A 14,821-nucleotide genomic window follows, 5' to 3' on the forward strand; every position below is an offset into this window, starting at 1 on the left:
GGTGTGTTTTATTTTGTTGTTGTTCAGCAATGCATTGAAAGTGTAAAAACTATCCTCACTTACTGGGACAAAATAGGTGATAGGTTGCATTTGGCTGGGGGCCTTAGTTGCTGACTTTTTATATCTGTCGCCAGAAAGGAAGCTGACTTGGGAAACAAACTTATCAGGTTGCTTAGTAAGTAAAACAGTCAGAGTAAAGGAATTTCAAATTCAGTTAGGCAATCTATACATTGTCAGTGTCTACGTGTGCCAGGTACTGTTCGTGGTCCTAGGGCCACAGGGCTACAGTGGTGAAATAGGAAAGATGCAATTCTAATCCCCAAGGAGGTGCTTAGGGAGTGGGTGTGTGATAAGAGATGACTAAAGCATTTAAGAGAATGACATAATGATTCTGACTACTTTCTGTGTGGAAGCAAGACTGAGGTGGGACAAGAGGAAACGCAAGAGAAAAGCAGGCTAGAAGACTATTACAGTGGCTCAGAAGAGAGATGATTACCTTACACCAAGGTTGTAGTGGTGCAAGTGATGAGAAGATTGGTTAAATGGTTAGATTTGGGATATATTTTGAAGATAGATCCCTCCAAACTTACCAGTGAATCAGATGACAATGCAACCAGGAGGTGCTGCCACTTACTGAAGTGGAAGAGGTTAGAAGGTAAAAGGGGTTGGGATCCAGGGCATAAGAGGAAGACTGATCCTGGGATAAGATCAGGGACAGTGGGAAAGTGAACTCACATGGGAAAGGCAGCAGAACTGTCTGGAAGCTTTGAGTGTCATTTGAGATGTTGGGTCAGTCACTGGAATTCTTAGTGAGTTCTTAAATAGCACCCAATTTAACTCTACTGAAAATGTCTTTTTCCTATAAGTGGATTTTTCCCTTATCTTTTAAATTATGTAAATAAATATTATTAAATACCACAAAATATTTGTAATATATCTATAAATTATAAAGCATAAGAATTTAATGCACATCTACGAACTCTCCACTCTACCTAAATTGGACATTTGCCAATAACTTACATTTACCTTTGTGCTTCTTAATCCCATTTCCTGGTTACTCCATGTCCTAAATTTTGTGCTTACCACTCTCTTTCTTTAAAATCACATATGTACTTTTTGATCTAAACAACTTTTGGTTTTCCCTGTATTTGAACTTTTTAAAATGTCATCTGGCATTTTTAAACTCAGCATTATGTTTCCAAAATATATCCACGTAATTACATGTGTTGATTCATTTCCTATGCTTAACTGTATGGCTATACTATAATGTAGCTATCCATTTTCCTATAGAAACACATTTCGGTTTTTCCACTTTTTGCTATTACTGACAATGCTGCTGTGAATATTCTATAGTATCCAAGAGTTTCTCAAGTGTGTATAGTTAGGAGTGGAAATTGCTGGATCATAAGGTGTGTAGGTTTGTTGCAAAGTGTGCCAAATTGCTTTTCCAAGTGGTTATTACCAATTTACATTCACACCAGTAAGGTGAAGGAATTCCCATTGATGCATGTACTCTCTCGAATTTGGTAATGTCAGACTTCCTTAATTTTGTCAATTTACTGCATGAAAGCTAGTAGGAGACAGAACATCATTTCATATGTTTATTGGTCATGACACTTCCTCTTCCATACTAGTATTTCTTATTTAATTTTCCTTCCCAATAACCTATCAATCCTACCTCTGCCACTTCACGTTGGAGGTAAGACAAGAAGTACCGTAGGTCTTTTACCTGTAGTTAAGCAACAACTGACTCGCTTCTCGTTTCACAAAATGCGGTAGAAAACACAGTGGAGAAGGATGTAAAGAAGACCGACTACTCTCAACTCCCCGGATCACTAGAGTCCTTTCGTGGGCGAGCACTCCCGGACCATCAACATTTTTCTCAACCCATACCATATAAAAAGAGCAGTACACAATCTACAGCAAAGTTCAACATTCATGGTCATGAATTCTTGCGCACGTTTCCCCAAAGCAAACTAGACACACAGGCGCCCCAACACAGACACACAAACGAAAACACACCCACGTGCTCTGGTCTTCTCCCGCGGCACACGTCCTTTGAAACCGAACAGAGAAAAATTGTCTTAGCGTCCTGTTTCACACTTTCGTTAATAGCTTTTTGGCCAAAAAAAAAAAAAAAAAGTAAACAAAAAGCTTTGAAAGAAGTTATTTAAAAAGATAATAATCCTTTGGAGGGAGTTGCTTTTACTTGCCTTTTTGCTTTTGTGAGGATTTATTTTGAGTTACTGGACAGAGTTTCTCATCAGCACTTGTATGGAAACTGCGACGTGATGGGCGCAGTGGCTGGGGAGGCGGGGCGGAGGTGTGACGTCATCGCCGCGGGGCGGAGGCGACGGTGTCTGAGGAAAGGCACCGCGTGCGGGCTGCCAACGCTGGCCTCCCGGCTTGGGGGAAGCGAGAATACCTGCCCCTGTCCGCTTTCCTTTGGTGGTCCGTTCACAGCTAGTCCCGCCTGGAGATGGCTGACGATCTTGGAGACGAGTGGTGGGAGAACCAGCCTGCAGGAGCAGACGGCAGCCCAGGTACGCACTCTGCCTGACCCCCCCCCCCCCATCACTCCTTCGATGAGCCTCAGCCCGCGCCAGCCTCTGGCGGTCACGGCGTCTGGCCCCGCGGTGGTGTGCCCAGCTGTGGGAGCGCGCGAGCATCGCGGATGAAGTGGTGCGAGAGCCTTATTACTAGGGGAAGCAGTGTGACTTTAACTCAGCTCTGCCCCTGTCAGGAAGGACCCTTTTCCCAAGCTTTTCCTTTTACACATTTCCTTTACATATTTCTTAATAGATAAGAGACTTTTCGTGAACTCAGGGAGTTTGGGCTTAGTGGTTAAGGGTAACTCCTGGATTAGATTCAGAATGCTTCTGTTCAAATCGAGACTCTGGTCCCTCTAATACTGTTTCAGCTCCTTTTCCCCATCTGTAAATTAAGGATAATAATGCCAATTTCATAAGATTGTGACGAAGATTAAATAAACATAATACAAATGATGCACTTTAGCACAGTGCTTGGCACATAAGATGTGCGAGGTAAATATAAGCTATGGTTTTTCTTGCTATCATCATCATCGTGTTATTTGGACTATTAAAGCCTGAAGGAGGTTTAGATAGGGATCATCCTTTTGAATTTAACCATTTTATAAGATCTAAAGATATCAAGTAACTTGACAAGTTCACATAGCTAGTTGGTGTCAGAAATAAGACTAGAATTTAGTTAACACAATTCAAACAACTTAATATGCTACGTGTACCCACTGCCAATACAGTGGCTATTTTATCCATAAGTAGATAGCCTTAAGTAACTCCTCACCACAGGCTGACTTTGAACCTTTCAAGTTCCATGAAGCTTAATATACAGCTATATGTTGTAATCGTTCTTCAAAGTCTACCAGATTCTAAGATTATTTTAGGACAAAACCAAAGTCTGATCCATGTCATATAGTCCACCAGGCACTGCACATGATTGACACTTGATACATACTTGCTGCAAACATTAATTTTGAAATATGTGTTGTGAAGTATCCATTAAAGCTGCAAAAAGCTACAGCATTGTTTCCTGAAGGAGTAGCCTTCCAGTACAAACTGAGTAGATGTCATTTTTAAAAAGGTAGCCAGTGTAATACTTCCGCCATTAAAGTTCCTGACTCTGTTGCTACTTTGTTTCAAGGAAATATCTCTTGCAGGCTGTAGCGTTCCACATTTACTTTAATAACCCTTTCCCGCCCCCCTCAACTCAGGTGTTTAAAGCTATTATTTTATTTTATTTATTTATTTTTTTTATGGTGTGATTTAAGTATAGAAGTCATTTAAGAAATAATTGAATTCCTTTGGAGTGGTAAAGGGGATCCTATTTCTTGATTCTAGCCCTGCCTTTTGCCTGTTACCAGCCATATGTCTCTCAAGTTAGTCGCCCTTTAGAAGGAAAGAAATTAATGTGTATTGAGTGTCTATTATGTGTCAGATACTTTCATAAACACAAATTCATTTAATCTTCATAACATGTTTAAAAGATAAGTATTACTGTCATTTTTATAGATGAGAAACTGAGAAAAGTTCAGTAATGTTCTTAGAAACACACAGCAAGGAAGAGATCTGGGAAGAGGTTACACAAGTGTGCCTGAGTTTCAAAGTCATACTTATCCAGTATTACAGTGTGGCTTTACTGGGCCTCAGTATCATGATCTGTAAAATGAGGGGTCCTTAGAGATCATCTTTTTAAGGGTTTTAACTAACCAACAGTTCTAAACATTGGATCTATAGCCTCCTTCATGTAAGTTACCAGGATTCCCATCAAGATAGTATATTAGAGTCACCCTCCTTCTTAGATTCCTTCGAGGTCTAGGATTAACATTTGAAAATTGCTGACTTTAAATGTATCAGGGGCATTTGCTTTGTTAACTGCTTTTAAGTATAGTGAGCATATAAGCTTCCTTGAGATATGCTTGATTATTTGTCGGTGATTTGCCTAAATAATCTGTATGGTATTTCCAATTCAGAAGAAATCGCGACTGAACCAATTCAGATTTCCTGATTCTACCTATGTTAATGGGGGAAAGATCAGCCTAAAATGTGTGAACTGTATTTTGTTTTGAGGGTCATAGGAAAAATAGTGCCTTAAGTCAGAGAAAGGAAATAGTTGTAATGATGCCTTTATTTCTGTTGTGTACTATGCTACTTGCTTATAAAAGTAAACATCTTTCCTTTCCATCTGCTTTCCATTCATACTTATGGTAGCAAAAAGCATTTAGCCATTTATTCAACAATCTACATCTACAACAAAGGCTCAACATTCATGGTCATGAATTCTTATGCGTGTTTTCTAAAAGCAAATTATACAAACATACAGATTCCCAAACACTGATACACACTATGTAAAACATCTGTCTAACATATCCAGTTATCTACTTATTGTCTAAGGAAATGTAGTTTTTGCTTGTCTCATGTCTTAGATGTGGTAAGTAACTCAGAGACTCTTACTAAAGCTCTTGATCTACATATGACCCTTTTTTGCATACGTCTTATGGCTATTCAGGACTTACACTCTTGTGCTAGAATCCTGCATTGTACTGGAGTCCAACATGGGACCTGGCACCTGGTGTTTGGGAGATATTAGCTGAATAAATGCATGCATGCATGCTAGATGCTACAGAGTTCTTGGTGATCATGTATGTAGATAGACATATAATTTCTCGCCCAATTAAATACTTTTAAGAATGAAAGGCCATGCTGTTAGAGTTTTTCTGGGACTGTTCTAGTCTACCTGGGATGTCAACCTATTGGCGTCACTGTTGGTGATTGGAGTCATGGTCCAGGATAAGACAACTGAGAGTTGTGTCTGCTGAAGAGTGTGCAGCCAGTGTGCTCAGGTAACAGAGCCTAGGAGTCATTTAATGCCATCTGACATTTCATTTTACTTATTTCCTTATTCCCTGCTTACCTTAAGAAATTATTTGAAGTGACTCATAGTAAACAATACATGCATTAGAATCGTAATTGCAAAACCTTAATGCTAAAGTGAATAGATACAATGCCTGAGGTTTCATGTAGTTGACCAAACTGGGCACTTTCTCAGTATGTTGCTTGAAAACTGAGAATGTCATTCCCAGCAGGGATTTTGTTACTTATAGAGCAGAGCCATGAGTTTTTGCAGTTTGAGTTGGTCACATGATCATTCACTTACTGAAGAGAATATTGATTATTTTCCCTTTTTATTCCAATAATATGCCTATTAAGTTACCAAGTCAAGTGTCCAGCAGGTAGCAGGGCATATGAATCTGGAGCTTCAGGGTTGGGTCAAGGCTAGAGATAAGAGATTTAGGAATGACTGGCACATGTATAGCTTACTTTTAAAAAAAAAAAATATTTATTTATTTAGAGAGAGAGTGAGCAAGGGAGAGAGAGAGAGAATTTCAAGCAGAGTCCCCAGTGAACGCGGATCCTGGCAAGTCTTGCTCTCATGACTCTGAGATCATGACCTGATCCGAAATCAAGAGTCAGACACTCAACCGACTGAGCCACCCAGGCACCCCTACAGCTTACTTTTAAAGAGGATGTTTTAGCAATATGCCAAATTCTCAGCCTTTTTTTTTTGAGGAGTGTTTTTCATATGCTTCCCTAGCTTATTCTGAATCTTTGATTTCATCTCTTACCAAGCATCTAACTAGAAAAATGAAGTGTGAACACACTTCTATGTACAGTATAGAGAGACAGTAGATAATAATACTAACTTGCATTTGTTGAGTGGTGGTTATGTGCCAGATACTATTTTGATTGCTTTATGTGTACTAGCTCATTTAATTTTCACAAGTACACTGTGACGTAGTTACTATTATCCCCATTTTACAGGTGAGGAAATTGAGGCAGTACTAAGTGGTTAAGTGATTTGCCCAATGTTATTTAGTAGGTAAGTGGGGAGGCTGTGATTCATAGGCAGGCAATCTGAAACCAGTCTGTGCACTTAAATTTCTCAAAGATAATTGTTCTGATTATCAATGGTAAGAATCTCATCTCTAAAATAACAATCCTTTATCAATTAAAAGAGGCTCATAGTTTATATACCCTTTTGTTTATATACATCATTGTTGTCAAATTGTGTCTATTAACTCTTAACTCTCCTAAAGTTTACTCTTCTAGAGAACACTGATTACTCAGAGATACAAATAAGCAGGTATCATTGGGCTTTGAGAACAGTCTTCGCCAGGAAGTCAAACTTGATCCTAGAGCTCAAGACTCACACACCTGTCTTCTTGAAGTCCGCTTACTGACTAGGAATGTCAATGCAAATGAAAGCCAACATTTACCCAAACAAAGGCCCTTCTGTCTGATCTATTAAGTCTTGTCTTCAGCTCTAAGTCTTCCTGAATACTTTTTTTCCATTTTTCTCCTCTGTTAACTCCATCAAAGTACATGTTATCATCCTCAGTTGCCTTAACCACTGCAGTAAACTCCTAACAGAGCTCCCAGTTTCTGTCTTATCCCTATTTGGACTGTTCTTCGATTAGCAGCCTGAGTGATCAGATCTCATTTCTGCCTAAACCCTCCAGTGGCTTCCGTCTGACACGTATAATACAACCCAGGTTACTTATCAGGACTGATATCTGCCACATATTCTACTACTTACTCCCCTGTAATTTATGCTTTTCCACTCACACTAGCCTTTATTTTGTGCCTCAGTAGGCCAAGTTCATTCCGTCTTAGCCCTTTGCAATAGGTGTTCCTTTTTCTTTCTGGGCTCTCCTGTATTTCAAATGGCTAGCCTTTTCTTAGAACATTAAGACCACAGTTCAGACATCACCAAAAGAGAAGCATTTCCTGGTCAGCCAGTCTCAAGTAGCCATCTAGTTGCTCTATTACAGTATCATATTATGGTAATTCTCAGCAGAGCACCTATCACCAACTATTATTTGCCTTGTTAAATTATTACATTTGCTAATAGATTACATTTCCTTGTTAAATTATTACATTCTGGTAGGATCCCCTACACTAGAATGTCAGCTCCATGTGAGCAGGGATTTGTTTATCTAGTTCTTTGCTGTATACTCAGTGCGCAGAGTAGTATCTGGGTCCTTGGAAGGCACTCATTAAGAATTTGTTCATTAAGTAATTGATTGTTAATGTTTCATAGCCACATCTTGAAGACCTCAACATAGGAGTTCCACATCTAAAGAAATTTAGTTCACTGGAAGAATTGTCAAAATCTTGCTTAGGCTTTTGACAGATTTGACAGGTGCTGCATCTCTCTTTCTGATAATACATAGAAAATCCTTGCTGTATAACTGTCTACTAACCTTATTCTAACCGTATTTGAATTTTCTTTTGAAAGGGGAAAACAGACTTTTGCTTTATGATGAGCTGATATTTCCTAATGGTGACAGCTTTTGTTACCTAGAATCAATGTGATTGTTCATTTTGTTTGAGATTGCTGAAATGAGCATTTAAAATTTTTGTTGTTGTTGTATTATCATTTCATAACATTTCCTTCAAATCACGTTGCTTTATCTATACTGAATACCTCCTAGAAATGATGAAGTAGAGGAATACCTTGGATCTTTTAAACCTGAATAATTCAAGTGTTTGGTTTCTTCCCCTCTTCTCACATCAAAGTTAGGCCTTTACAGTATTAATTTTACCTATAGGCAGCATGCCTAGTAGACGTAAAGTAGTAGTAAAACATTGCCTCTGCATATAGAATTCAGGCTTGGAATATTTGTAGTGCATTTTGATAACAAACAACAGAGAATCAACTTCAAAATGATTTATTGAACTCTCATGCTTGGCCCTATTTTAGACACTGGGGTGGAATTAGAGGATAAAACATACGCTTACATTGTGGAATTTATACATCAATGTGGTTCAACCAAAATGCAAGTAATGTGACTTTAACAGATGTTCGAGGGCGGAAAACAGGGGCAGGAAAAATCTTAAAGGGGTGAACTGGAGGGGAGGGCCTGCCGCGCCAGCGGTCGGTATTCGGAGCTTGCAGACTGCGACAGACCCACAGAGAAACGGCATGGGCCACTTTTACTTTATTGTATACAATTTCAGTAATTCTTACAAGTGACTAAACAAGTGGTTCTTGACAACAATTGTGTTTAAAGGTACAGATCTATACATCTTTCTCCAACTACATGCACAGTAGTTCTGCGGTCATTTTGCTAAATGTCTATGAACCTCTTGAAAAATACCAGGAGTTTGGAAGGCCTAGAAATACTTCCATTTCCCCTCTCAGATTCAACAGCAACATTGTTTTGTGGCACAAATCCTTTGACCTGTTCTTACCTGATATTCTTTAGTTGAACACTTTAGTGCATTCATAGAATTATACATTTTACTAAATGTGTCACAAACAGCTTGAAAGAGTTTCCCTGTTTTCATCGGCTTTCAAAAAATTCTTAGTTCTTAAATTACTAGTTTTTTTTTTAATTAGTTGATTAAGCTCTTAAGCTCTTGTTCCTGAGTTTTTGCTAGTCTAATTCACACTAGGCCAGAGATCAGAAACTTTCTTTGTAAAAAGCCAGGTAGTAAATGTTTTAGGCTTTGCTGTCCAGTCACTGTCACTAGTCAACTCTGCCATTGTGGCATAAAAGCAAGCATCCATAATAAATATGTAAACAAATGAGTGTGGTTATGTTCCAATAAAACTTTATCTATGGACAATGAAAATTGAATTTCATGTAATTTTCACATTTTGTAAAATATTCATCATCTGATTTTTTTTCTACTATTTAAAAATGTAAATACTATTCTTAACTTGCAGGACATACAGAAACAAACAGTGGGCTGAATTTGATCTGTGGGCTGCAGTTTGCATACCCCTGCCCCAGATTCAGTGTCAGAACCTGAGTTGTATGTCACATGTCCCCTAGAACAGGGATTTGAAACATATCCCAGAGAGAATTGCATTTTACATCAAATACGCCATTACTTAGTCCATCATTATCAGTCATATATTAGATCAGTCACATTTCTGTTAAAAATCAGATACTTTATTCAAGTAGTTAAAAGGAGATTAGTTCAGAAATCACTGAAGCTAAATAAATGAGGGGTTGAAGAAACCCTCCAGCAGAAAAATATCAGGTTATTAAAATTCTTGTTACAAATTGGATTTGTTTTTATTCACTTGGATTTTTATCTGCTTTCTTTTAAAAACTTAGTAAAGTAACTCCAGAATTAGGATAGCTTCTTTTATTTTTACTGTTTTTCAGAGGGGCCACATTTCTGCAGAAATAGGGTTATTCTCAGGAAACGGGATTCTTTATGTTTCAGTTGTGTTATAGATCAAACACCATTGTGTTAAACTCCAAATAGTATTCCCAGTTCTAAGCTACTTATGCATTTTTATTGTGTTACATATTGCTTTAAAATAAGCATGGTTTTTGGTTGGTAATCCTCTTGTTAAAATAGACTTTGTTATTTTAAAGATTTTTGTCTTATTGGGATTAGAACTGTTACCATTTAAATATGGGTTTCTGCTGCTTGCCATAGAAGTTGCTATTTTCCGACTCTTTTTTAGTACTTTGTATCTTGTACCTTGTCCTTCTTTTTTTGCTTTCTCCTGAACTTATGCCAGCTTGGCATGAAAATGTACTTTAAGAAGTCTCCTAACCTAGGAGAAAACAATTAAAAAATGTCCAACATACAATATATTTTGTGCTCTTCAAGGTAAAAACGTTCCCCGTGTCTTTTGTTTTTCTGGAAGTATTTCATGCTTATTTTTCCTGTTTTATGCTTCTTTTCAGTCTGTTTGGTTTCCACTTTGGAAGGTCCAGTGTTTTTTCTTTCCATTAGCATAATTATCAGTCTTGAATGTCAGTCACCTGGCATAACTGCTTTTCCTCACTCTATCAAATACCACTGCCATCTCTTAGCAGTTTTCTCACTTAAACGTCTTGACTGAATGGTCCTTCTCTCCATCGTTCACTCATTCTCTGTTCATTTAACATTACCTGCATATTGCAGGCACAACACTAAGCACCCTACACATGTTCCCACTGTACCATTCACCTGTTACTACCCTGCACTTCCTTCTGAACTGTTTCTCTTGTATGTTTGTGTTAGAACTTCGTCACCTTTTTTTGTAGTTCACTTCCTCCCACTACTTCTCCTACTGCTTTTCAACTTAGACTTTTCCATTTCAGGCTTTTAATTCACATGACCTCCCCTGTCTTCTTCCTCTGCCACTTCCCTGTTGGGACTGCTGCACGTCATCCCTCTCTGGCTGCATTGCTCATTGCTACCCAGAATTCCAGCTCCTTTTCCTCCTCCTTGAAATTGGAGTGAGTTCAGGGGTATTTGTACAGTGACATGAGCACATTGAAGCAGGCTTGGCTGGATGAGTGTGGAGAATGGCAGTTCCTTTGCTCCTACTTTGCTGGCTCCATCCCAGGATAGCTGGCTAAAGCACTGTCCTTCCAGGATTTCTTCCCGGATCATGTCTCCCGTTCTTGGTGCAGGATCACAGAGAACCTTGCATCATGCTCTTCACAGAATTTTTTTCTTTCTCACTGAAGCTTTGTATAATATAACTGTGTCTCATGTCAGAAATGCCTTGTCTTATAACATTGTGTTGCTCTGTCCACACTGAATTACAAACATACCTTTCTCTTAACTCAATGAGAGAGTTTTAAGTGTGATGAAAAGAATTACTTTAGCTAACTACTGCCAGAGGCCTGAGTCCCACCTTGTAGATGACTGGTTGAATTCAGTCATGGGTTATCAGAACTGGAAGGAATCTGAAGAATTATTCAGTTCTCCTGTTTTATATATGAGAAACTCAAGGCTCAGAATGAATGCCAAGCTCATTGTCAAATGAGTAAAAAGCTAGGATTGGAATTTGAGTCTTTTGCTGAATCAACTGTGTTTTTCTGTAACACTGATTCATTGAAGTGATGTAATTAAAGAATATCTGATGAGACAATAAATTTTTGTCTTTTTTTTTTTTTAAACACCTGGGACAGTGATTCTTATCTCCCTAGAAGATCTCAGGATTAATGACCTTTGACTCTTAAATGTCCTGATGACTTTAGAAAGCAAAAATACCCATCTAAAATGGTTTTCATAATAAGCCTAGCAATATGATTCCATGGCCTGGCATATATAGGAGGGGTAACTTACTAGAAGAAGTGAGACAGAAGACTAAGTGCCAGCAGTCAAGTGTGCATATTACACCAGTGATTATCAGGTCTGTTACACAAAGGATGTGTTCACCCATCACTCATTTTTGTTGTTCTTTCTTCCATGTACTAAGAATTACCACTTTTTTTTTCTTATCCTGGTGTAAAGAAATCATAGTTTTAGACCTTAAGTTATGATTTAAGTTGTCCTGCCATTTTAATGGAAATAATCTGATTTTCTGGAAGGAGATTAGGAATTCTTGCTAGCATATCTTCTTAGCAAAATATGATTCAATAAAGTTCTGTGAAATGAAAGGGTTACTTCCGAGTTCACCAGAAAACTTTTGAGCTGTTCTCATGAATTCAGTCCTATCCCATGCTAATGATAGATGGTCCAGCTTTGGGCTGGATTGTAAGTAGAATGAGGAATTGGAAGGATTTGGCCTGTTTGTATGTATATGCCTATACACACATATAGATAAAATAAATGTAGATGTGTTGCTCTTTCAGGATGCTATTCACCAGGTCCAGCAACCTGTGAATGAACTATTTGTCATTTTGCTGCTTTGCCATTTCTTAGAGACATGACCTTTCCTCTTTGGTCTTCATACTGGTAATTTTAGCTTTCCAGATGTTTCTGTAGGTGGATGTATCCAGATAGTGCATTGGCATGACTTACCTTTTCCCTCCCATGTGGAGAAAAGTGTTAGAGGTGACAGTCTTTATGATGTGTAGCTTCCCACAGCCAGTGTAGTGACTGGGCTTATCCATAGGCCCTGTGGGAGCTTTAGGGAAAAGCTTAGTGTTGCCTGTAGATTTTGGTTTAGGGATCCGTGTTGGGATTCTCTGCTTGCATACCTCCTTGATCTTGAATTAAACAGAACAAAAGGTAGTTAATGGTACAGTTGGTGGAGAAGCAAACATTGTTCAGCTTGGAGGATTTGGCTTCTTTGGAAGCACTAGGTTCTGGGGATACATCAGATATAAAGACTTTCAAGTTGAAGAAAACAAATTTAGTAAAGCAATTCTGCTAACATGTGTTGAGTTTGTGGTGTGCAAGGCCCTCAACAGTAGATAGCACTAAACACAGAGATAAATTGCTTTCCGGCAATCATAGTATAGTGGGAAGTAAGCAAGAGGAGTGTCTCAAATTAATCTCAAAGCATCATGAGGTTGTCAAAGAAAGGTTAATTTCAACTGAGGGGTCTAAGAGCTTCATGAAGAAAGTAGCATTTGACTTGGACCTCTAAAGACTTAGGATTTTTAATAGCAGGAATGGGAGGGCATTCTAGAGTAAAGGAATACTTTTGGCAGCAGGATGAGGGAATATTTTTGGCAGTGTCCCTGAGATAGGAAATCAGACACAGTTGAAAAATGGAGTGACTTCAAATTAGGTTGTATTTGACAGGTGAAATGGGACTGTAGACTGGGCCTAGATGGGGAAAATTGTACCTGATTCTATAGACTGTACATGCTGGAGGGGATGGAGGGGAATAGAAAGGGAAAAGGCTGGGGGAAGACACATTATAGAGGTAGAATTGTATTAATATTTGTTCCCTGTTAATATTTGAAGAGTGAGAGAGGAGTCACAGATAGGTTGAATGATCTGGACTGGGAGAGTGGGTTGTAGAGTGTGAAAGAGTGTGATTGAGTTCACATTCACCTAAAAAATACACACTTTTCATTTATTAAGGAAAAATACTCTTGGATAAGAATACTTGTTGGTAAAGAGATGGGAAAAAGTTCTCAGCTAACTGTAGTTCTCCCATTATAATCCACAGTTGCTGGTGATGATTATTTTCTCCCTCTTTGGTTGCATCATCCTTTCTTTCCTATGAGCTCAAAAATATAAATCTTTTGAAAATGCATTGCAGTTTTCATCATAGATTACTAATACTGTTTTTATGGGAACCCTTCTTAAATTTTCATTCTACAGAAATTTGTTTCCAGGTTTTTATTGTACTGATAAAGTGCAGTTAAGTCTCTTTATGTAAACATTTAGTTACTTAAAATGCCCTTTAACTTTTAAAGCAACCATATTTAGATTTTCAAATAAACAGTATATAGACTTAGCTAAAAATATGAGGATTGCTAGAAGAGTTTTTGGACTTTAGTATTATTGACATTTTTTTTAATACTTAATCCTAAACATAGCAAGTGAGATGTTGATACTCTATCAGTCTCCTCCTTATCTAGATGGTATTCCTACCTTTCAACCTGTCCTCATGGTCTCATCTTCAGTGCTGAAATGCTCATTCAACATTATTACCTCTCAAATAGGCAGAACCTTTTTTTTTAATTATGTTATGTTAGTCACCATATAGTACATCATTAGTTTTTGGTGTAGTGTTTCATGATTCATTGTTTACGTATAACACCCAGTGCTCCATGCAATACGTGCCCTCCTTAATACCCATCACCAGGCTAACCCATCCCTCCCACCCCTCTTCCCTCTAGAACCCTCAGTTTGTTTCCTGGAGTCCACAGTCTCTCATGGTTCGTCTCCCCCTCCACTTTCCCCCCCTTCATTTTTCCCTTCCTTCCCTTAATGTCCACCATGCTGTTCCTTATGTTCCACAAATAAGTGAAACCATATGATAATTGACTTTCTCTGCTTGACTTATTTCACTTAGCTTAATCTTTTTAAAAAAAAAATATAGTAAAACTCAGTGCCCAGTAAGGGTTTGGTGAGATGGGCAACCATGGTGATGATTACAATAGTGGTTTGGTAGAGTGTCTCAAGATACCTAAAACTCACACTTTGTGACTCATTCATTTTATTGCTAGGAATCTTTTCCAGGAAATAATTAGAGATGTAGGCAAGGCTATTCACTTTTGCATTATTTATAACAAATGTTTACACTATATATTACACTATAATCACATGTAAGTATTATACTGTCTTGAAATGATGCTTTTGAAGATACAGGAAAATGCTTATTCAGAAATGTTAAAAGCAGGATTAAAATCTATATATGTGCTTTAACTATGTATGTTTGAAGAGAAAATACTAGGAGAAAATATACCAGTGCTGTGAGTGGGTAACTGGTTAGTGAAGTTATAGGTGTTTTTTATTTTTCTTCTATTTTCTATATTTTCTTCATTTTCTACAGTAAGTATACAATTACAAAAAGCAACACTAAGTTATATTAAGAGATTAAAAAAAGAAGGAAACACTTCAGAAATCAGAACATT

General features: G+C 38.0%; 2 protein-coding genes across 3 annotated transcripts in view; one reads left to right on the top strand and one right to left on the bottom strand.

Annotated features, from left to right (window-relative positions):
• Window positions 1–2,378: 2,378 nt before the first annotated feature.
• The window catches only part of CMSS1 (cms1 ribosomal small subunit homolog), a 376,816-nt gene continuing 364,373 nt past the window's right edge, over window positions 2,379–14,821 (top strand). Inside the window, exon 1 of one of the 2 annotated variants that reach the window (XM_028119177.2) lies at window positions 2,379–2,543. In XM_028119177.2, the coding sequence (XP_027974978.1) occupies window positions 2,480–2,543 (64 nt within the window). In that variant the 5' untranslated portion in view covers window positions 2,379–2,479. The remainder of the gene's footprint in view (window positions 2,544–14,821) is intronic. The other variant, XM_028119178.2, reaches the window with a different exon arrangement.
• Window positions 12,287–14,821, bottom strand: part of FILIP1L (filamin A interacting protein 1 like) — a 48,995-nt gene continuing 46,460 nt past the window's right edge. The window contains exon 3 of the mRNA XM_028119176.2: window positions 12,287–12,493. Coding sequence (XP_027974977.1) covers window positions 12,302–12,493 — 192 coding nt within the window. The 3' untranslated portion in view covers window positions 12,287–12,301. The remainder of the gene's footprint in view (window positions 12,494–14,821) is intronic.

The sequence above is a fragment of the Eumetopias jubatus genome, unplaced genomic scaffold (assembly GCF_037043125.1).
Source record: "Eumetopias jubatus isolate StellerSeaLion01/CBP00866 unplaced genomic scaffold, mEumJub1_p1.0 scaffold_1, whole genome shotgun sequence".
In the NCBI taxonomy this organism is placed as follows: Eukaryota; Metazoa; Chordata; class Mammalia; order Carnivora; family Otariidae; genus Eumetopias; species Eumetopias jubatus.